Consider the following 22,994-nt stretch of genomic DNA (forward strand, 5'->3'; position numbering starts at 1 on the left):
TTTTTTCTCTCTCAAAGCTATGTTCCCTATGCAACAACATAACAAATCATATTCTCACCTCTCCCGACTCCCCACATCTCGCTGCTCAGTCTTCCCTGTCCATTGTTTGCTTACAGGCTGCGGTCAGCCAGGTTATGGGATGTCACAGGCTGCCACAGCCAATGACAGAGCTCAGTGATGAAGCGCAGCGCTCTGTCATTGGCTACAGCAGCCTATTCTGCAACTTCTAAACATTATATGATGGGGAGACCCAGCACAGCGGTGTTGGATACAGCGGGGAGCTGGAAGAGGTAAGTATATGACTATTTGTTATGTTGTTGCATGGGGAATGTAGTTTTGAAAAAGAAAAAACATCTCAGACAACTCCTTTAAAAAATGTGTATAATGAAAAGTTCTGCAACTTTCTAATATTGTGTTATTTCCTGATCGTTTCTAGAACAAGTCTAATTAGTGTCACAGTTTCCTACAATGATACATTGCATCAGAACAAGAGAAAGCTTTGTGCTACTTAGTATTAGGCTAAGATTCCAGAGTCACATGTGATTTATGATAGAATTGTGCATTACCCCAACTTGTGGGCAATTTCATAGTATTCCCATAGGAAAGCTGCACAAAAATATGTAATGGACAGATTTTGCTTACAAAGGTTGCACATTTTTTCCTGCGGTTTTTAGTAATGCTGTTTTACAGCATATTGTGGGTGACTTTGTATCTCAGTGTAATTAACTTCAGTGAGATGCTATAACCAACAGTGCTACTATAGATACACAGGTTAAAATTTAGTAAACTATTCTTTCTTTCTTTCATTCTTCCCCTATTTTTAGTAGTTAAACTCGAGGAGCAACAAAGGACCTACCTTAGAAGAGGATGGGGAATAAAGAAAGATGGTATGACTTTAGCCTATTTACTCTGATCCTCTCTTTCAAACAGCATACCTACCCAAAATGCAGACCTCATATTTGCCATAAGGACTGTTGCAACATAGTGACAAAGTGTTGTGTACTTAGTAGAGATGAGCGAGCACCAAAATGCTCGGGTGCTCGTTATTCGGGACGAACTTTTCGCGATGCTCGAGGGTTCGTTTCGAGTAACAAACCCCATTGAAGTCAATGGGCGACCCGAGCATTTTTGTATTTCGCCGATGCTCGCTAAGGTTTCCTTGTGTGAAAATCTGGGCAATTCAAGAAAGTGATGGGAACGACACAGCAACGGATAGGGCAGGTGAGGGGCTACATGTTGGGCTGCATCTCAAGTTCACAGGTCCCACTATTAAGCCACAATACCGGCATGAGTGGGCCCCCCCCCTCCCAACAACTTTTACTTCTGAAAAGCCCTCATTAGCAATGCACACCTTAGCTAAGCACCACACTACCTCCAACAAAGCACAATCACTGCCTGCATGACACTCCGCTGCCACTTCTCCTGGGTTACATGCTGCCCAACCCCCCCTGCACGACCCTGTGTCCACAGCGCACACCAAATTGTCCCTGCCCAGCCTTCAGCTGCCCTCATGCCACACCACCCTCATGTCTATGTATAAGTGCGTCTGCCACAGGAAAAGCAGGCACACACTGCAGAGGGTTGGCATGGCTAGGCAGCGACCCCCCCATAAAAGGGGCGGGCTGATAGTCCACAATGCTGAACAGAAGCAATGAGAAATCCAATCCTGTGCCACCTCCATCTGGAGCTGCACACGTGCATAACTATTCATTCTGTCAAGGTGTCTGCACGCCCCAGTCAGACCGCGGTTTTTTATAAATAGTCACAGGCAGGTACAACTCCGCAATAGGAATTCCGTGTGCACCTACAGCATGGGTGGGTGCCAGGAAGCCACCGGCGGTACATAGAAATATCCCATTGCATTGCCCAACACAGCTGAGGTAGTAATGTCGTGCTTAATGCAGGTGGGCTTCGGCCCACACTGCATGCCCCAGTCAGACTGGGGTTCTTTTCAAGTGTACAGATGTAGTAAAAACTCCGTGTGCACCTACAGCATGGGTGGCTCCCTGGAACCCACCGGCGGTACATAGAAATATCCCATTGCATTGCCCAACACAGCTGAGGTAGTAATGTCGTGCTTAATGCAGGTGGGCTTCGGCCCACACTGCATGCCCCAGTCAGACTGAGGTTCTTTTCAAGTGTACAGATGTAGTAAAAACTCCGTGTGCACCTACAGCATGGGTGGCTCCCTGGAACCCACCGGCGGTACATAGAAATATCCCATTGCATTGCCCAACACAGCTGAGGTAGTAATGTCGTGCTTAATGCAGGTGGGCTAAAAATTTATTTGATTACACTGTAGGCGAGGGCCCACAAAAATTGCTGTATCAACAGTACTAATGTACCTGAAAAAAATTGGCCATGGCCAACCATGAGGGCAGGTGAAACCCATTAATCGCTTTGGTTAATGTGGCTTAAGTGGTAACTAGGCCTGGAGGCAGCCCAGTTTAACGAAAAATTGGTTCAAGTTAAAGTTTCAACGCTTTTCAGAGCATTGAAACATCTAAAAATTGTTTAGAAAAATTATGAGTGAGCCTTGTGGCCCTAAGAAAAATTGCCCGTTCAGCGTGATTACGTGAGGTTTCAGGAGGAGGAGTAGGAGGAGGAGGAGGAATATTAGACACAGATTGATGAAGCAGAAATGTCCCCGTTTTGGATGGTGAGAGAGAACGTAGCTTCCATCCGCGGGTGCAGCCTACGTATTGCTTAGGTATCGCTGCTGTCTGCTGGTGGAGAAGAGAAGTCTGGGGAAATCCAGGCTTTGTTCATCTTGATGAGTGTAAGCCTCTCGGCACTGTCGGTTGACAGGCGGGTACGCTTATCTGTGATGATTCCCCCAGCCGCACTAAACACCCTCTCCGACAAGACGCTAGCCGCAGGACAAGCAAGCACCTCCAGGGCATACAGCGCTAGTTCAGGCCACGTGTCCAGCTTCGACACCCAGTAGTTGTAGGGGGCAGAGGCGTCACCGAGGATGGTCGTGCGATCGGCTACGTACTCCCTCACCATCCTTTTACAGTGCTCCCGCCGACTCAGCCTTGACTGGGGAGCGGTGACACAGTCTTGCTGGGGAGCCATAAAGCTGGCCAGGCCCTTAAAGACTGTTGCACTGTCTGGGCTGTACATGCTGCTCGATCTACGCACCTCCCCTGCTACATGGCCCTCGGAACTGCGCCTTCTGCCACTAGCGCTGTCGGATGGGAATTTTACCATCAGCTTGTCCGCCAGGGTCCTGTGGTATAGCAACACTCTCGAACCCCTTTCCTCTTTGGGAATGAGACTGGGAAGGTTCTCCTTATAGCGTGGGTCGAGCAGTGTGTACACCCAGTAATCCGTAGTGGCCAGAATGCGTTGAATGCGAGGGTCACGAGAAAGGCATCCTAACATGAAGTCAGCCATGTGTGCCAGGGTACCTGTACGCAACACATGGCTGTCCGCACTAGGAAGATCACTTTCAGGATCCTCCTCCTCCTCCTCCTCCTCAGGCCATACACGCTGAAATGATGACAGGCAAGCAGCATGGGTACCGTCAGCAGTGGGCCAAGCTGTCTCTTCCCCCTCCTCCTCATCCTCCTCCTCCTCCTCCTGAACGCGCTGAGATATAGATAGGAGGGTGCTCTGACTATCCAGCGACATACTGTCTTCCCCCGGCTCTGTTTCCGAGCGCAAAGCGGCTGCCTTTATGGTTTGCAGGGAACTTCTCAAGATACATAGCAGAGGAATGGTGACGCTAATGATTGCAGCATCGCCGCTCACCACCTGGGTAGACTGATCAAAGTTTCGAAGGACCTGGCAGATGTCTGCCAACCAGGCCCACTCTTCTGAAAAGAATTGAGGAGGCTGACTCCCACTGCGCCGCCCATGTTGCAGTTGGTATTCCACTATAGCTCTACGCTGCTCATAGAGCCTAGCCAACATGTGGAGCGTAGAGTTCCACCGTGTGGGCACGTCGCACAGCAGTCGGTGCACTGGCAGATTAAAGCGATGTTGCAGGGTGCGCAGGGTGGCAGCGTCCGTGTGGGACTTGCGGAAATGTGCGCAGAGCCGGCGCACCTTTACGAGCAGGTCTGACAAGCGTGGGTAGCTTTTCAAAAAGCGCTGAACCACCAAATTAAAGACGTGGGCCAGGCATGGCACGTGCGTGAGGCTGCCGAGCTGCAGAGCCGCCACCAGGTTACGGCCATTGTCACACACGACCATGCCTGGTTGGAGGCTCAGCGGCGCAAGCCAACGGTCGGTCTGCTCTGTCAGACCCTGCAGCAGTTCGTGGGCCGTGTGCCTCCTATCTCCTAAGCTGAGTAGTTTCAGCACGGCCTGCTGACGCTTGCCCACCGCTGTGCTGCCACGCCGCGCGACACCGACTGCTGGCGACGTCCTGCTGCTGCTGACACATCTAGATTGCGAGACAGAGGTTGAGGAGGAGGAGGAGGAGGGTGCTTTAGTGGAAGAAGCATACACCGCCGCAGATACCACCACCGAGCTGGGGCCTGCAATTCTGGGGGTGGGTAGGACGTGAGCGGTCCCAGGCTCTGACTCTGTCCCAGCCTCCACTAAATTCACCCAATGTGCCGTCAGGGAGATGTAGTGGCCCTGCCCGCCTGTGCTTGTCCACGTGTCCGTAGTTAAGTGGACCTTGCCACTAACCGCATTGGTGAGGGCGCGTACAATGTTGCGGGAGACGTGGTCGTGCAGGGCTGGGACGGCACATCGGGAAAAGTAGTGGCGACTGGGAACTGAGTAGCGCGGGGCCGCCGCCGCCATCATAGCTTTGAAGGACTCCGTTTCCACAACCCTATACGGCAGCATCTCAAGGCTGATAAATTTGGCTATGTGGACGGTTAACGATTGAGCGTGCGGGTGCGTGGTGGCGTACTTGCGCTTGCGCTCCAACACTTGCGCTAGCGACGGCTGGACTGTGCGGTGCGAGACATTGGTGGATGGGGCCGAGGACAGCGGAGGTGAGGGTGTGGGTGCAGGCCATGAGACGGTTGTGCCTGTGTCCTGAGAGGGAGGTTGGATCTCAGTGGCAGGTTGTGGCACAGGGGGAGAGGCAGCGGTGCAAACCGGAGGCGGTGAACGGCCTTCGTCCCACCTTGTGGGGTGCTTGGCCATCATATGTCTGCGCATGCTGGTGGTGGTGAGGCTGTTGGTGTTGGCTCCCCGGCTGATCTTGGCGCGACAAAGGTTGCACACCACTGTTCGTCGGTCGTCAGGCGTCTCTGTGAAAAACTGCCAGACCATAGAGCACCTCGGCCTCTGCAGGGTGGCATGGCGCGAGGGTGTGCTTTGGGAAACACTTGGTGGATTATTCGGTCTGGCCCTGCCTCTACCCCTGGCCACCGCACTGCCTCTTGCAACCTGCCCTGCTGATGCCCTTGCCTCCCCCTCTGAAGACCTGTCCTGAGTAGGCGTTGCACACCAGGTGGGGTCAGTCACCTCATCGTCCTGCTGCTCTTCCTCCGAATCCTCTGTGCGCTGCTCCCTTGGACTTACTGCCCTTACTACTACCTCACTGCAAGGCAACTGTGTCTCATCGTCATCGTCCTCCTCACCCACAGAAAGTTCTTGAGACAGTTGGCGGAAGTCCCCAGCCTCTTCCCCCGGACCCCGGGAACTTTCGAATGGTTGGGCATCAGTGACGATAAACTCCTCTGGTGGGAGAGGAACCACTGCTGCCCAATCTAAGCAGGGGCCCGAGAACAGTTCCTGGGAGTGTTCCCGCTCCTGAGCAGGTGTCATTGTAGTGGAGTGAGGAGGCTGGGAGGAAGGAGGAGCAGCAGACAGAGGATTCGGATTTGCAGCACTGGACGGCGCAGAACTGTGGGTGGATGATAGCTTGCTCGAAGCACTTTCTGCCATCCAGGACAGGACCTGCTCACACTGCTCATTTTCTAATAAAGGTCTCCCGCGTGGACCCATTAATTGGGCGATGAATGTGGGGACGCCAGAAACGTGCCTCTCTCCTAATCGCGCAGCAGTCGGCTGCGACACACCTGGATCAGGAGCTCGGCCTGTGCCCACACCCTCACTTGGCCCTCCGCGTCCTCGGCCACGTCCACGTCCACGTCCTCTAGGCTTACCCCTACCCCTCAGCATGCTCTATTACCAGTGATTTGATTTCCCAGGCAGGAAATAAATTGGCGCAAGCCTGCAGGCCAAATATAATGTTTTCGCTTTTTTGCAAAGGGAAGACCCCACTGCGTATATTCAATGAACAAGAAGTTTAATATCTGTGGTGTGGCCCTCAAAAAGTGTCACACAACTATAGTGTAGCAGAGTTATTAACTCTAGCAGAGCAGGTATTTGCCAGTCAGGAAAGACAATGGCGCAAGCCTGCAGTAAAGCGTAGCTGGTTGCGTCTGATTTTTGTACGTTGTACACGCAGCACACACGTACACGGAGACCTTAGGACTGACACAGGCAGGCAAAATATAATTTTTTTCCTTTTTAGCTTAGGGAAGACCCCACTGCGTATATTCAATGAACAAGAAGTTTAATATCTGTGGTGTGGCCCTCAAAAAGTGTCACACAACTATAGTGTAGCAGAGTTATTAACTCTAGCAGAGCAGGTATTTGCCAGTCAGGAAAGACAATGGCACTAGGCTGCAGTGAAGCGTAGCTGGTTGCGTCTGATTTTTGTACGTTGTACACGCAGCACACACGTACACGGAGACCTTAGGACTGACACAGGCAGGCCAAATATAATTTTTTTCCTTTTTTGCAAAGGGAAGACCCCACTGCGTATATTCAATGAACAAGAAGTTTAATATCTGTGGTGTGGCCCTCAAAAAGTGTCACACAACTATAGTGTAGCAGAGTTATTAACTCTAGCAGAGCAGGTATTTGCCAGTCAGGAAAGACAATGGCGCAAGCCTGCAGTAAAGCGTAGCTGGTTGCGTCTGATTTTTGTACGTTGTACACGCAGCACACACGTACACGGAGACCTTAGGACTGACACAGGCAGGCAAAATATAATTTTTTTCCTTTTTAGCTTAGGGAAGACCCCACTGCGTATATTCAATGAACAAGAAGTTTAATATCTGTGGTGTGGCCCTCAAAAAGTGTCACACAAGTATAGTGTAGCAGAGTTATTAACTCTAGCAAAGCAGGTATTTGCCAGTCAGGAAAGACAATGGCGCTAGGCTGCAGTGAAGCGTAGCTGGTTGCGTCTGATTTTTGTACGTTGTACACGCAGCACACACGTACACGGAGACCTTAGGACTGACACAGGCAGGCCAAATATAATTTTTTTCCTTTTTAGCTTAGGGAAGACCCCACTGCGTGTATTCAATGAATAATAAATGTCTTCTGGCCCTGCCTACACAATTCTATCCCTGTAGTATTAATGCCCGATGCAATGCTCTGCACAGCCGGTTTTGAGAAAAAAAAAAAATATGCAACACTGCTAACAGCAGCCTGGACAGTACTTCACACGGATAGAAGTGGCCCTAGAAAGGACCGTTGGGGTTCTTGAAGCCTACACTAACTCCTAACACTCTCCCTGCCTAACCTCCACTTCTGTCCCTATTGCAGGGCGCAATGCTCTGCAGATCCAATTTTGGACAAAAAAAAAATACTGTGCTAACACAGTACTGCACACTAGTAGATGTGGCCCTGAGAAGGGCCGTTGGGGTTCTTGAAGCCTACACTGACTCCTAACGCTCTCCCTACAGCAGCACCAGCAGCAGCACTTTCCCTCAGCTAAGTCACAAGGCATGTGTGGCGAGCCGCGGGAGGGGCCGATTTATATACTCGGGTGACATCTGATCTTCCCAGCCACTCACAGCAGGGGGGTGGTATAGGGCTTGAACGTCACAGGGGGAAGTTGTAATGCCTTCCCTGTCTTTCAATTGGCCAGAAAAGCGTGCTAACGTCTCAGAGAGGAAACTGAAAGTAACCGGAACACCGCGTGGTGCTCGTTACGAGTAACGAACATCCCGAACACCCTAATATTCGCACGAATATCAAGCTCGGACGAGTACGTTCGCTCATCTCTAGTACTTAGCTATTCCTGCATACAGATTTCTACACCTCCATTCAGTTCAATGGAAGCCATAGAAAAAAGAAAATAAATATATTTTATGCGCCACTTAGTGATTCTTTTATCTGTGTCAGAGAAAGGAGATTATTCTCAGTAAGAGAAACCAACTAATCCTTTAGATGTGATACTTTTTAATAGCTAACAAAAATGCATGATGTTATAGCAAGCTTTCCAAGCTACTAGGTTCAAAAGCTTGCTGCAACATCATTTCTTTTTGTTATCCATTAGAAGGTATCATAACTACAAAATTATTTGGTTTCCCATGTTGGGAGCAGTCACATTTTTCTCTACTGGCTAACACGATACCAAACTTTTGTATCTTTGTCAGGAAAAGGACACTGCAAACTTTCAAACATACAATCTTCAGTAAATACATAGACCCTAACCGTGTTTTGTATAGACTACTGTTCATTCTGAAACAATCTGATGTTGTTATTTTTGTTTATAGATGAATTCTTTCACTTCATAATTGTGTGTTTTGCACTGGGGGCGATCCTGGTATGTGAATACTACTACTCTGGTAAGTACAACATGGCAATGAAATTGTGAACATGAAAAAGTACTGTCTACCAGATGTTAATATATTATGGTAATTAATCCCTTTACAAACTGAAATAATCCATTAATAAATCTCCTGGGTTGCTAGAAACGTCACATTCTACACTGCAGCGCATAGGGGGTGCAGAGGGTCCAGTTGACCAATAAAGCATTATATTTGGGGGGGGACCCTGTTACAGATTATGCATTGGTGACCAGAAGCTAAAGTTATGTCTCAGTGTAGCACAAGTAGAACCTGGTAAAACTCAATATAAAGAAGAGGAGCCACTTAAAGGGGTTGTCCAGGATTAGAAAAACGAGGCTGCTAGACGTATTGCATCCTAGACCCATGTACCTCAATGGAACTGAGCTGCAATACCAGACACAAACTATGGACAGAAGTGTCCCTGTTTTTAGAAGAAAGAAGCCATGTGTTTTTGAGCCAAAATCAAAAGTGGATCCAGCAGGAAGGAGAACTATAAGTCCTTCCTTTATACTGGGCGTTCTATTCAAACCTTCCACATTTTAATCAATCGATATGATAAACTTATGATGACTCATGGATTGTAATTAGTAAGAGATAAAAGAAAAACTCAAAGAATGTTGGACCTCCTTTATCAAAATCGTCTAATCTTTCTTTGTTGCCCCTAGCAACAGATCAGAGCTCAGCATTAATTTTACCAACGCAGTATAACAAAAGACGCTTGCTGTGATTGGGTTCGGATAGACAGGTTTGATAAAGGAGGCCCAAAAGTATTTGAGTTTTTCTTAGCCCTCTATTGAAAGTGTCAAAAGTTGTTATAAATTTATATCCCCAAATTCTTCTATGGCTTTGTGGCTTGAAATTGCCTTTCAGTATCATAGCGTTCATATCTTGTATGTCATGTTCGTGACTAGAAAAGTGCTCGCCCACAGGTTATTCTGTCTTTGTCTGTTTAATCGTGTGGCGATGAGATCTCATCCTCGCTTTAAGTTTTTGCCGTTTCTCCACCATAAAGTCTCTCCCAGCAGGAAATTTACTGCACAAGATCAGGTACACAACATCAGACATGGAACATGTGAATGTCCCCGGGATCTTATAGTCCTACTGTGTGTTGGGGATTTGTATCCTGGCTGCGGTCAGTTCATGTGAGCAGGTCTTGCAACCCCCTTACATTGCAGGGATAAGTTCCTTTTTGCGTGTCAGAGGGCAATGCACTTCAGATTATAAAGTTCCTCAAATTTGGAGGTTGCTTGTAACCCAGAAGGGAGAATCTGGGAATATGGCTTTTCACACGGTCATCCTTATGAGGGTATTGAACCACCACCACCACCACCACCACCACCCCAACACTAATGAGGGACCATAAGCCCTTCACTCCCTTATCAGTGACTTTTTTAAGATGTTTGTATTTCTGTGGTAGTATTCTTTTAAGTGCAAATTCATCACATCCATGTCTGTGTCTTGTCATAAGTATGTGTGTATACATATGCATGCCTCTACGGATGTATTTCATTTAAGCCTGAAGAAAAGCCCAGCATAGGTTCGGAAGCTCACTATAACATCATGTATTTTTGTTAGCCACTAAAAGGTATCATATCAACAAAATTACTTGGTTTCTCTTGCTGGGAACAATCAAATTTTGCTCTATGGGCTAACATAGTACCAAACTTTTTCATAAACCCAATTTCACACTCCTTTGTTTGCTAACAATATAATTCGGCTGTAGAGGGCAGTATTGCACAGGTACTCGCCACCCAGTAGCAAAGGGAATGGGTCTAATCAGGGCTGGACCCCGTTCTCCAAGCACCTCATAGGAGCTGGATGAGCTGCCTCTCTGATCTTGTGTCACCCATGATGGAAGTGATGACAATCAGCTCCCAGTCGGGGACCCGTATTCTACCAGCTGTGTGAATTCTGCTAATTACATTACATCAGAGATGTCCGAGCCTGACAAAGTGTAAAATACTAATCTGTGTAATCTGCCCCAATATATTTCTCTGTTTATATGTTTCAGACTGGACAGTTTCTGTTGGCTTTGGTTTAATTTCATTTGCAACGCTGGAAACCATTGGCATCTATTTTGGATTGGGTAAGGAAAAATATCTGTAGATCTAGAGCTCATGACCTAAGAACTGCCATAGATTTGTGCTATAATATACACCTGTTTCTGACCTGAACTGCAGTAAATCTGTCAGGCTAGGGGTGTCAAACTCATTGTCACCTTACAGTCGCCTTCATAGGGACGATGCTAATTGTATACTAAGGGCTTGGTCACATGAGCGTATTCACGCAGCATATTATGCATGCAATTTTTGCAGGCGTAAAACGCAGTGAGTAGCACGTATTCATTTCAATGGGTTTGTTTAGATGAGCATATTTCTTCACATGATGTGCAATCGCGGGAAATAATATGTAGCATGACCTATTTTGGAGCATATTGCGCACCGCAGTAGGCCATTGAAGTGAATGCGTGGGTGCAAATACACAGTGAATACATAGGAAACCTATGTATTCACTGCGTATATGCGCACCATTTCAATGAGCTTGCCCGCATTTTTTTTTGCGTACGCAAGTACGCTGTGTATTTGCACACAAGAAAAACCACGCCGGAATGGCCGAAAAATACTGGCAGAAGTGAGTTTGGTTTGGCTATATACGCAGCATATTTTTACAACCAAAATGCGCTTACACTCGTGTTAACAAGTCCAATAGTCACCCCCATAGTGGCTTCAGAGTGGGTAGAGCAGTGTAAAAATTAAAAAGGCCACAACCTTTTGTGCAGATGCGGCCTGCGCCAAGTTTGTGACTATATTTCATCAGAATTCTGGCACAAAGGCATAAATTCCCACATAGTGCTCACTCTCTTCTTTTAAAGAGGTTCTGCAGCAGCTGCATTGTATGTTTTACAGTAGTGTGTGTCCATATTCTTCCATTATCTCAAAACCTCTTTTTGAAGAAAATGATTCTTATAGTTCAGAATAAAGGGTACATTATCCAATGTAGAACGTTAGGAAGTCATTTTTATTTGTTTTCAATATGTAAATTAACTGTTTTCTTGTCGACTTCAGTTTACAGAATCCAGACTGTCGTGGAACAATTGCTGCCCTTAGTGGGAAGATTTACATTTGGTAAATATACTACTGTTACTCCAGATCCTTATCGATCAGTTTATTAGGCCTGGCCTGCACGGCAACCTTGCAGTAGACGTTGCATGGCCAAGGGTCACAAGGGTGTTGCTGAGCTACATGGCATCCTAATTAGAGATGAGCGAGCACCAAAATGCTCGGGTGCTCGTTACTCGAGTCGAACTTCCCGCGATGCTCGAGGGTTCGTTTCGAGTAACAAACCCCATTGAAGTCAATGGGCGACCCGAGCATTTTTGTATATCGCCAATGCTCGCTAAGGTTTTCATTTGTGAAAATCTGGGAAATTCAAGAAAGTGATGGGAACGACACAGAAACGGATAGGGCAGGCGAGGGGCTACATGTTGGGCTGCATCTCAAGTTCCCAGGTCCCACTATTAAGCCACAATAGCGGCAAGAGTGGGCCCCCCCCAACAATTTTTACTTCTGAAAAACCCTCATTAGCAAGGCATACCTTAGCTAAGCACCACACTACCTCCAACAAAGCACAATCACTGCCTGCATGACACTCCGCTGCCACTTCTCCTGGGTTACATGCTGCCCAACCCCCCCCCCGCACGACCAAGTGTCCACAGCGCACACCAAAGTGTCCCTGCGCAGCCTTCAGCTGCCCTCATGCCACACGCTGGCCTCATAGCCACACCACCCTCATGTCTATTTATAAGTGCGTCTGCCATGAGGAGGAACCGGAGGCACACACTGCAGAGGGTTGGCAGGGCCAGGCAGCGACCCTCTTTAAAAGGGGCGGGGAGATAGCCCACAATGCTGAACAGAAGCAATGAGAACTCCAATCCTGTGCCACCTCCGTCAGGAGCTGCAAACGTGGGCATAGCAATGGGGAATCCATGGGCCACACAGTATTCATTCTCTCAAGGTGTCGCATAGCTCAATCCACACTGCAAGAGGAAAGCCGTCAGCGCTCTGCCCCCTACCCAAGTCAGTCAGTGCCTTTGTGCCAGACAGGTCAAACACTGCAATGGGAACTAAGTTTGCACCAACAGCATAGGTGGGTCCTAGGAAACCCAAGACATGAACAAAAAATTGATCTGAGCGGCCAAACATGGCAGACTTGCACCGCGCCCACGGCATAGGCCTCGGCCCACAGATTCAGCAATCCTAGGCAGGAAGCGGACTTTCACTGCACCCAGGACATAGGCCTCTGCACAAACCTTCAGCAATCGCGGGCCTACAGCGGACTCCAATGCTAGCATAGCTGTGCACGTCTCATTAGTGCTGTATTGTTCCTGTAGTTTGTCCCAATGCAGTGCCCCGGATAGTACAGCTAATGTCAGATTAAATACAGGTGGGCTTCGGCCCACACTGCATGCCCCAGTCTGACTGGGGTTCTTTATAAGTAGACACAGGCAGATACAACTCCGTGTGTACCGACAGCATGGGTGGGTCCCAGGAAGCCACCGTCGGTACATAAATAAATCCCATTGCATTGCCCAGCACAGCTGAGGTAACGTCAGATTAAATGCAGGTGGGCTTCGGCCCACACTGCATGCCCCAGTCTGACCGGGGTTTTTAATACATAGACACAGGCAGGTACAAATCCCTAATGTGAAGTCCGTGTGGACCCAAAGCATGGGTGGCTCCCTGGAACCCACCGGCGGTACATAAACAAATCCCATTGCAGTGCCCTGGACAGCGAGCTAACGTCATATTAAATACAGGTGGGCTTCGGCCCACACTGCATGCCCCAGTCAGACTGGTAATATGTACCTTAACAGTAACCGCGTTGGTGGGAATGTGGTGGTGACTGCGGACCTAATAGCGCGGTTTTATTTAGTTGGTTTTCGGAATGTGGCCAGGATTAAGTGGGCCGTGGCGGGGGGGGGGGGGGGGGGCTCTCTTGTTGTGTCGTTAAAGGTGAAATTCTTGGACTGCCACCAGACGGACCAATGCAAAGGTATTTGCCCAGAATGTTTTCATTGTTGGAGGAGGAGGGGGATGTTTTTGAGGCACTACGTGTCCTCTCCACGTGTCCGTGGTTATATGCACCTTAACAGTAACCGCGTTGGTGGGAAATGGCCTCGCCGCCATCATGTCTTTGGGAAGCCTCCGCTTCCACACCCCAGTGACATAGCATTAGCAGCGGTATAGGCAGAGCCCAGAATTAGTAACATTTTAACGGTAGCATTAGGGACAGGCCCCAGTAACATATCGCTAGCAGCATTATAGGGGGAGCACAGTATTAGTTCCATTTCAGTAGTAGTAGCAGTCCAGACAGGCCCCAGTAACATATCACTAGCAGCATTATAGGGGGAGCACAGTATTAGTTCCATTTCAGTAGTAGTAGCAGTCCAGACAGGCCCCAGTAACATATCACTAGCAGCAGTATAGGGGGAGCACAGTCTTAGTTCCATTTCAGTAATAGTAGCACTCAAGACAGGCCCCAGTAACAATTCCAAAGCAGCAGTATAGGGGGAGCACAGTCTTAGTTCCATTTCAGTAATAGTACCACTCAAGACAGGCCCCAGTAACAATTCTGAAGCAGCAGTATAGGGGGAGCACAGTCTTAGTTCCTTTTCAGTAATAGTAGCACTCAAGACAGGCCCCAGTAACAATTCTGAAGCAGCAGTATAGGGGGAGCACAGTCTTAGTTCCATTTCAGTAATAGTAGCACTCAAGACAGGCCCCAGTAACAATTCCTGAAGCAGCAGTATAGGGGGAGCACAGTCTTAGTTCCATTTCAGTAATAGTAGCACTCAAGACAGGCCCCAGTAACAATTCTGAAACAGCAGTATAGGGGGAGCACAGTCTTAGTTCCATTTCAGTAATAGTAGCACTCAAGACAGGCCCCAGTAACATTCCCAATGCAGCAGTTTAGGGAGATAACAGTCTTTCACATTTCAGTAGTTGCTGTATAGATAAGGCCCCAGTTACATTTATGTAGCAAAAGTGTAGGCCAACCACACACCTTGCTGTACCATGAGTGCAGGCGAATCCCATAAAAATTACTAGGATTACACTGTAGGCGAGGGCCCAAAAAAATTGGTGTACCAACAGTACTAATATACCTCAGAAAAATTGCCCATGCCCAACCAAGAGGGCAGGTGAAACCCTTTAATTGCTTAGCTTACTGTGGCTTAATTTGTAACTAGGCCTGGAGGCAGCCCAGTTAAAAAAAAATTGGTTCAGGTGCAAGTTTCAACGCTTTAATGAGAATTGAAACGTATAAACATTGTTTACAAAAGTAATATGACTGAGCCTTGTGGGCCTAAGAACAATTGCCCGTTCGGAGTGATTACGTGAGGTTTCAGGAGGAGGAGCAGGAGGAGGAGGATGAATATAATACACAGATTGATGAAGCAAAAAGGTCCCCGTTTTGGATGGTGATAGAGAAAGATGCTTCCATCCGCGGGTGCAGCCTACGTATTGTTTAGGTACTGCTGCTGTCCGCTGGTGGAGAAGAGAAGTCTGGGGAAATCCAGGCTTTGTTCATCTTTATGAGTGTAAGCCTGACGGCACTGTCAGTTGACAGGTGGCTACGCTTATCCGTGATGATTCCCCCAGCTGCACTAAACACCCTCTCTGACAAGACGCTAGCTGCAGGGCAAACAAGCACCTCCAGGGCATACTGCGTGAGTTCAGGCCACGTGTCCAGCTTCGACACCCAGTAGTTGTAGGGAGCAGAGGCATCACGGAGAATGGTCATGCAATCGGCTACGTACTCCCTCACCATCCTTTTACAGTGCTCCCGCCGACTCAGCCTTGACTGTGGAGCAGTGACACAGTCTTGCTGGGGAGCCATAAAATAAAGCTGGCAAAGGCCTTGGAGAGTGTTCCCCCGCCTGTGCTGTACATGCTGCCTGATCTCCGCGCCTCCCCTGCTACCTGGCCCTCGGAACTGCGCCTTCTGCCACTAGCGCTGTCGGATGGGAATTTTACCATCAGTTTGTCCATCAGGGTCCTGTGGTATAGCATCACTCTCGAACCCCTTTCCTCTTCGGGTATGAGACTGGAAAGGTTCTCCTTATACCGTGGGTTGAGCAGTGTGTACACCCAGTAATCTCTAGTGGCCAGAATGCATGTAACGCGAGGGTCACGAGAAAGGCATCCTAACATGAAGTCCGCCATGTGTGCCAGGGTACCTGTATGCAACACATGGCTGTCCTCACTAGGAAGATCACTTTCAGGATCCTCCTCCTCCTTCTCCTCCTCCTCCTCCTCCTCCTCAGGCCATACACGCTGAAAGGATGACAGGCAAGCAGCATGGGTACCCTCAGCAGTGGGCCAAGCTGTCTCTTCCCCCTCCTCCTCATGCTCCTCCCCCTCCTCCTCCTCCTCCAATACGCGCTGAGATATAGACATGAGGGTGCTCTGACTATCCAGCGACATACTGTCTTCCCCCGCCTCAATTTCTGCCTCAATTTCCGATCGCAAAGCGTCTGCCTTTATGCTTTGCAGGGAACTTCTCAAGAGGCATAGCAAAGGAATGGTGACGCTAATGATTGCAGCATCGCCGCTCACCATCTGGGTAGACTCCTCAAAGTTTCCAAGGACCTGGCAGATGTCTGCCAACCAGGCCCACTCTTCTGTAAAGAATTGAGGAGGCTGACTCCCACTGCGCCGCCCATGTTGGAGTTGGTATTCCACTATAGCTCTACGCTGCTCATAGAGCCTGGCCAACATGTGGAGCGTAGAGTTCCACCGTGTGGGCACGTCGCTCAGCAGTCGGTGCACTGGCAGATTAAACCGATGTTGCAGGGTCCGCAGGGTGGCAGCGTCCGTGTTGGACTTGCGGCAATGTGCACTGACCCGGCGCACCTTTCCGAGCAGGTCTGACAAGTGTGGGTAGCTTTTCAGAAACCGCTGAACCACCAAATTAAAGACGTGGGCCAGGCATGGCACGTGCGTGAGGCTGCCGAGCTGCAGAGCCGCCAGCAGGTTACGGCCGTTGTCAAACACGACCATGCCCGGTTGGAGGCTCAGCGGCGAAAGCCAGCGGTTGGTCTGCTCTGTCAGACCCTGCAGTAGTTCGTGGGCCGTGTGCCTCTTCTCTCCTAAGCTAAGTAGTTTCAGCACGGCCTGCTAAGGCTTGCCCACCGCTGGGCTGCCACGCCGCGCGACACCGACTGCTGGCGACGTGCTGCTGCTGACACATCTTGATTGCGAGACAGAGGTTGCCTAGGAGGAGGAGGAGGGTGGTTTAGTGGAGTAAGCATACACCGCCGCAGATACCACCACCGAGCTGGGGCCCGCAATTCTGGGGGTGGGTAGGACGTGAGCGGTCCCAGGCTCTGACTCGGTCCCAGCCTCCACTAAATTCACCCAATGTGCCGTCAGGGAGATGTAGTGGCCCAGCCCGCCTGTGCTTGTCCACGTGTCCGTTGTTAAGTGGACCTTGCCAGTAACCGCATTGGTGAGGGCGCGTACAATGTTGCGGGAGACGTGGTCGTGCAGGGCTGGGACCGCACATTGGGAAAAGTAGTGGCGACTGGGAACCGAATAGCGCGGGGCCACTGCCGCCATCATGTTTTTGAAAGCCTCCGTTTCCACAAGCCTATATGGCAGCATCTCCAGGCTGATCAATTTGGCTATGTGCACGTTTAACGCTTGAGCGTGCGGGTGCGTGGCGGCGTACTTGCACTTGCGCTCAAACAGTTCCGCTAGCAACGGCTGGACGCTGCACTGAGAGACATTGGTGGATGGGGCCGAGGACAGCGGAGGTGAGCGTGTGGGTGCAGGCCGGGGGATAGTCGTGCCTGTGTCCTGAGAGGGGGGGTTGGATCTTAGTGGCAGGTTGGGGCACAAGGGGAGAGGCAGTGGTGCAAACCGGAGGCGGTGAACGGCCTTCGTCCCACCTTGTGGGGTGCTTGGCCATCATATGCCTGCGCATGCTGGTGGTGGTGAGGCTGGTGGTGGTGGCTCCCCGGCTGATGTTGGCGCATCAAACCTTGCACACCACAGTTCGGCGGTCGTCTGCACTCTCAGTGAAAAACTGCCACACCTTTGAGCACCTCGGCCTCTGCAGGGCGGCATGGCGCGAGGGGGCGCTTTTGGAAACAGTTGGTGGATTATTCGGTCTGGCCGTGCCTCTACCCCTGGCCACCGCACTGCCTCTTTCCACCTGCCCTGCTGCTGCACTTGCCTCCCCCTCTGAATACCTGTCCTCAGTAGGCTTAGCAAACCAGGTGGGGTCAGTCACCTCATCGTCCAGCTGCTCTTCCTCCGAATCCTCTGTGCGCTCCTCCCTCGGACTTACTGCCCTTACTACTACCTCACTGATAGACAACTGTCTCATCGTCATTGTCCTCCTCACCCACTGAAAGCTCTTGAGACAGTTGCCGGAAGTCCCCAGCCTCATCCCCCGGACCCCGGGAACTTTCCAAAGGTTGGGCATCGGTCACGACAAACTCCTCCGGTGGGAGAGGAACGATTGCCGCCCAATCTGGGCAGGGGCCCGAGAACAGTTCCTGGGAGTCTGCCTGCTCCTCAGAATGTGTCATTTTCATGGAGTGAGGAGGCTTGGGGGAAGGAGGAGCAGCAGCCAGAGGACTTGCTCACACTGCGCAGTTTCTAATAAAGGTCTACTGCGTGGACCCATTAATTGTGAGATGAATCTGGGGACCCCAGAAACTTGCCTCTCTCCTAATCCCGCAGCAGTCGGCTGCGATACTCCTGGACCAGGAGCTCGGCCTGTGCCCGCACCCTGACTTGGGCCTCCGCGTCCTTGCCCGCGTCCACGTCCTCTAGGCCTACCCCTACCCCTCAGCATGGTGTATTACGAGTAGAGCAGAAACAGAATGCTGTAATAAAATGTGCCGCTTATTGGCCTGTGGTTGGAGGCTGACTTCGCTTACGGAACGCACAGCAGAGCCAGGAAACAATTATGCGTAAGCCTGTAGTAAGACCTAGGTGCGTATGACTGAGCTACTGGAATTCACAGGGCAGAACCAGTCAAGTGGCCAAAGGCCAGTGGTAGGCCTTAAGTATTTTGCTTCAATTTTTTTAAAATGGTGAGGTGAAAAACCAGACAGACACCGTATGCAGCGTATATATGTATACTCTTTCCCTCTGGCGGGATGACGGCGATCATGTAACGGACACAGCAGAGCCAGGAAACAATTATGCGCAAGGCTGGGTATTAATCAGTGACTACTACCGCCAGCAGACACGCCGTAAACTGAAGACGGTTACAGGCAGGCCAAATATAGTATTTTTTTCCACTTTTTGGGAAAAAGCCCACTGCCTGTGATATAGCCTGTATATGGTTTTCCCTGTTGGAGGAGGACTGTGGTTACTGAAAGCACAGTGCAGCCAGGAAACAATTATGCGCAAGGCTGGGTATTAATCAGTGACTACTACCCCCAGCAGACACGCCGTAAACTGAAGACGGTCACAGGCAGGCCAAATATAGTATTTTTTTCCACTTTTTGGGAAAAAGCCCACTGCCTGTGATATAGCCTGTATATGGTTTTCCCTGTTGGAGGATGACTGTGGTTACTGAAAGGACAGTGCAGCCAGGAAACAATTATGCGCAAGGCTGGGTATTAATCAGTGACTACTACCCCCAGCACACATGCAGTAAACTGAAGACAGTCACAGGCAGCCCAAGTATAGTATTTTTTTCCAATTTTTTTGAAAAAGCCCACTGCCTATATAGCCAGTATACCTCTTTCCCTGTACCACTGTCTCTGCCTCAGCAGTACTGCCCCTATACTCTGCAAAATGACTGCAGACTGAGGACGCTATGGTCTGCATGCCCGATATACAAAAAAAAATAAAAAATTGTACAACACTGCTAAAAGCAGCCTCAACAGTACTGCACACGGTCAGATGTGGCCCTAAGAAGGACCGTTGGGGTTCTTGAAGACTAAAATAACACCTAACACTCTCCCTATAGCAGCTACAGCAAGACAGCACTTTCCCTGATCTCTCTTAGCTTGTGTCTGTGGCGAGCCGCGGGTGGGGCAGATTTAAATACTCGGGTGTCATCTGATCTCCCCAGCCACTCACTGCAGGGGGGTGGGATAGGGCTGGAATGTCACAGAAGGTAGTTGTAATGCCTTCCCTGTGTTTCTATTGGCCAGAAAAGCGCGCAAATTTCTCAGGGAAGGAAATGTAATGGAGTCGAGCACCGCATGGTGCTCGTCTCGAGTAACGAGCATCTCGAACACCCTAATACTCAAACGAGCATCAAGCTCGGATGAGTACGCTCGCTCATCTCTAATCCTAATGTAAGTGAATGCAGTCGCACTATGATCTGTAAGTTGTTGCTGCCACACAATTGCAAGAACCAACATGTTTAGATTTCTTGTGATAACCAGGTTACGGTCATTTACAAATAATGGAACACAGCCATATTCACTTACATTAGGGTGCGATGTAGTACTGCAATACTGCACTCTATGGCCATGGGATGTGTATGATGTCCAAAGTCATCTTGTAGTCCCAGCGTAGAAGTAAAGCTCCTACTATCCGGTCAGCTGATGACAATCCCTTGCGAAGATTGAGGTGAGGTTAGGGTAGCTCTACAAGGGATTCCTGTTGGGTCCTTATGCGCCCAACTGTCGTCCCAAGACTTGTCACTCCTGTACTTTCACAAATGGGTAATAAGCATTCAGCAAATGGAGGCAGAACGTGCCAAAGAAGTCTTCCGGTCACCTATACACTGATGAGAGGCAAAAACCCCGATTAGCTGTCTGTGTATGGATTCTGGCTTGGTTTAAAATTCCCAGTCATTGTTACAAGGCTTGTATTAAGAGTCTAACATCGGCTTGCAGGAATGCTGCCTTCCAATAGGTGGCGCTGCAGGTATGAGGTATTGTTTCATCCTCCTCATTTGTGTCTTAGACTAATAATGCATAGTAATACACAATGTGCATCAGGCCGTCAGAGAAGCTGCTATGGGCAGCTTTGATTGTCCATGCTCGGAGGGTTGCTTTAATAGTCAACATGTCTATTGAAAGTAATGGAGAATTTCAGGAATGATTACACTAGCTGTTATATCTGGATTTATTTCTCACTTCTGTTACATTTTCCAGGTTTTAAGAAAAACAATTAACCGGTAATGGATCGTACATCTTACCATGTGACCTCAGGGAAAAAAACAACATATGTGAAGAGCCTGTCTACAAATCATAGGAATTTTTAGGAACACATGTATGACCAGACATTGTTATTCCCCCAGCTGTGATGGAGAAGAGCGTGATGGATTTGCTGAAGGTTTTGGCTCTCCTAGTATCAATCATCAGATCAATCATCAGAAAGAACAATAGCCACAGTGTGTGTGTGTAAAAGCTAGATTGGTTCTATGTGGCCTCAACTGTAGGGTCCATATTACAACCACAACACCCAGACCTCCAACCCCACACGGATCACCAAAGAATCCTATAATGGTAGAGGTTCGGTTCAGTGGAACTGGGGGGTTTTGGAAGTTGTAGACATAATTTGGCTCTTAAAAGTGCAGATACATTTGAATATAACCACATTGTAAGAAACTTTTAATATTTTCCCTAGTGTTGTTCCTCCTTATCAAAGAACACCTGTAGAACGCAAGTCTATAAATTTTCCACGTCACATGTAAATGATGGAGACTGGTCTGGTGGTCGGAACACTACAGCCAGGAAACACAGTCCAGCCCGACCACCAGACCAGTCTCCATCATCAAAATGGTTTGGTCACTAACACCAAAACTTTTCTAGGTGCTGGGCGCAACGTAAAATAGAAAATCTGTATACTCTCCTTTTTTGGCTCCCCTGGATGAAACTCAGCAGCTACCACAGCCCCGACACTGGCATCCAGATGTATAGCTCAGAGGAAGTCAGGTGGCTGTTGTAGCCAATCAGAGGTCACAGCATCACCATCTCAAACACATGGCAATATGGTGCCCAGGATGTTAGTGCTGATGCCAGGAGTTCAGACAGTGACGCTGCAGCTTCTGCATTCAAAGGAGTCGAGGAGAGGTGTTTATTTTATTTTACGCCGAGCCCAGCACCTTGAAAAACTTTAACCGACCCCTTTATGCTGCTGTGATGTGGATGACGCACTAAACCTTGTTATTTGTATAGCACCAACTTATTCTGTAGCGCTTTCAGATAATTTATTAATTACCCCGACCAAGCTGGGCACTCATTTTACTGACCTTGGAAGGATGGAAGGCAGAGTCAACCTTGAGCTGGCTACCTAAACTGTGCAGGGATTGTACCCGCAACCTTCAGGTCGTGAGTGAGAGCTTAGCACTCTGCGCCACACGAGGCTCATATACTAGACCTCATCCATGGAGCAATGTAAATCTTGTGAGTTATTGAACCTGCACAGATCTGTCTCTTTTGTGTGCGATTTAGCGCACTCATGTGCCAGTCCACAAACTCACTAGATTTGCACCGTTCAGTGGATGAGGTCTAGTATATCATCCACATCATGGCAGCATAAAGAGGTGGGTTAATGAGAATACTACAGCCAGGAGAGATGGTTCAGCCGCCCACCAGACCAGTGTCCAACATTTACATGTTGTGCGTGAATTGTATATGTTCAATTTCTACAGGTATGCTTTAATAAGGAGCAATAACAAACTAAGTTTTTTTAATAGACTGACGTCACTGTTCTATTGTGGTGTGTGGTTTAATATGTTGAAATGTGATAACAGGTTCCTTTCAAGGTTATGGGCTTATATCTTCTACCATGGTTACTGTATGGTTTGTCATCCAGATACTGGACCATCCAATCTCCTAACATTGTTTTAATTCACAGTATAACACAATTCAGAGTTTTGATCATCCTGCATTACTTTTCCATGTTTCTAATCACAGGAAATATTTACATTTTTGTGGAAAGAAGTAAACTGTGTATTTGAAAGTTATATTACTTGTGGAGACTTTTACTGGGTTGTACGCTATGGACAATCTCGATAATTGGATGCGTCTTTGCAGAGACTGCCAGCGATCAGCTGTAATCTTGCAGTTGAGGGGACAGCGGGTATCTGGAAGCAGTGTTCATTTTTTCCTGCAGCATCACCATAAGGGGAAATAAAACATTACATGGTCCTCCTGGAAACAAATGGACTATCCATGTAATTATGGATTTTCATGAAAAAACTACTGATACAAATTGCTAAAAAAAAGTTTCTGCTGGCTATGATAGAAGGGTGGCAGGACAGGGCATCAAGGCTTGCTGCTTATTGGGCTTATGGGGTATGTAGCCTCAGACTAGTTGTTACGGCACTCTGCCCCCGAGCGCCAGGTGGGGTGCCCTGAACTTCCCGCACCCCACTGTCCCTGCCTACTTGCCTCGGCCCTGGCTAACCCCAGGCGGACAACTGGGCGGCGGTCCCTGCTCTGGC

At 48.9% G+C, this 22,994-nt stretch overlaps 1 protein-coding gene across 5 annotated transcripts in view; it reads left to right on the plus strand.

Moving 5' to 3' along the window:
* The window catches only part of TMEM40 (transmembrane protein 40), a 48,860-nt gene extending 26,346 nt beyond the window's left edge, over positions 1-22,514 (plus strand). For 4 of the 5 annotated variants that reach the window (XM_066596518.1, XM_066596521.1, XM_066596522.1 and 1 more), the window contains 5 exons: positions 825-887; positions 8,490-8,561; positions 10,576-10,650; positions 11,630-11,689; positions 20,698-22,514. In XM_066596518.1, the coding sequence (XP_066452615.1) occupies positions 825-887; positions 8,490-8,561; positions 10,576-10,650; positions 11,630-11,689; positions 20,698-20,717 (290 nt within the window). In that variant the 3' untranslated portion in view covers positions 20,718-22,514. The remainder of the gene's footprint in view (positions 1-824; positions 888-8,489; positions 8,562-10,575; positions 10,651-11,629; positions 11,690-20,697) is intronic. The other variant, XM_066596520.1, reaches the window with a different exon arrangement.
* Positions 22,515-22,994: the final 480 nt, after the last annotated feature.

The sequence above is a fragment of the Eleutherodactylus coqui genome, chromosome 3, assembly GCF_035609145.1.
Source record: "Eleutherodactylus coqui strain aEleCoq1 chromosome 3, aEleCoq1.hap1, whole genome shotgun sequence".
In the NCBI taxonomy this organism is placed as follows: domain Eukaryota; kingdom Metazoa; phylum Chordata; class Amphibia; order Anura; family Eleutherodactylidae; genus Eleutherodactylus; species Eleutherodactylus coqui.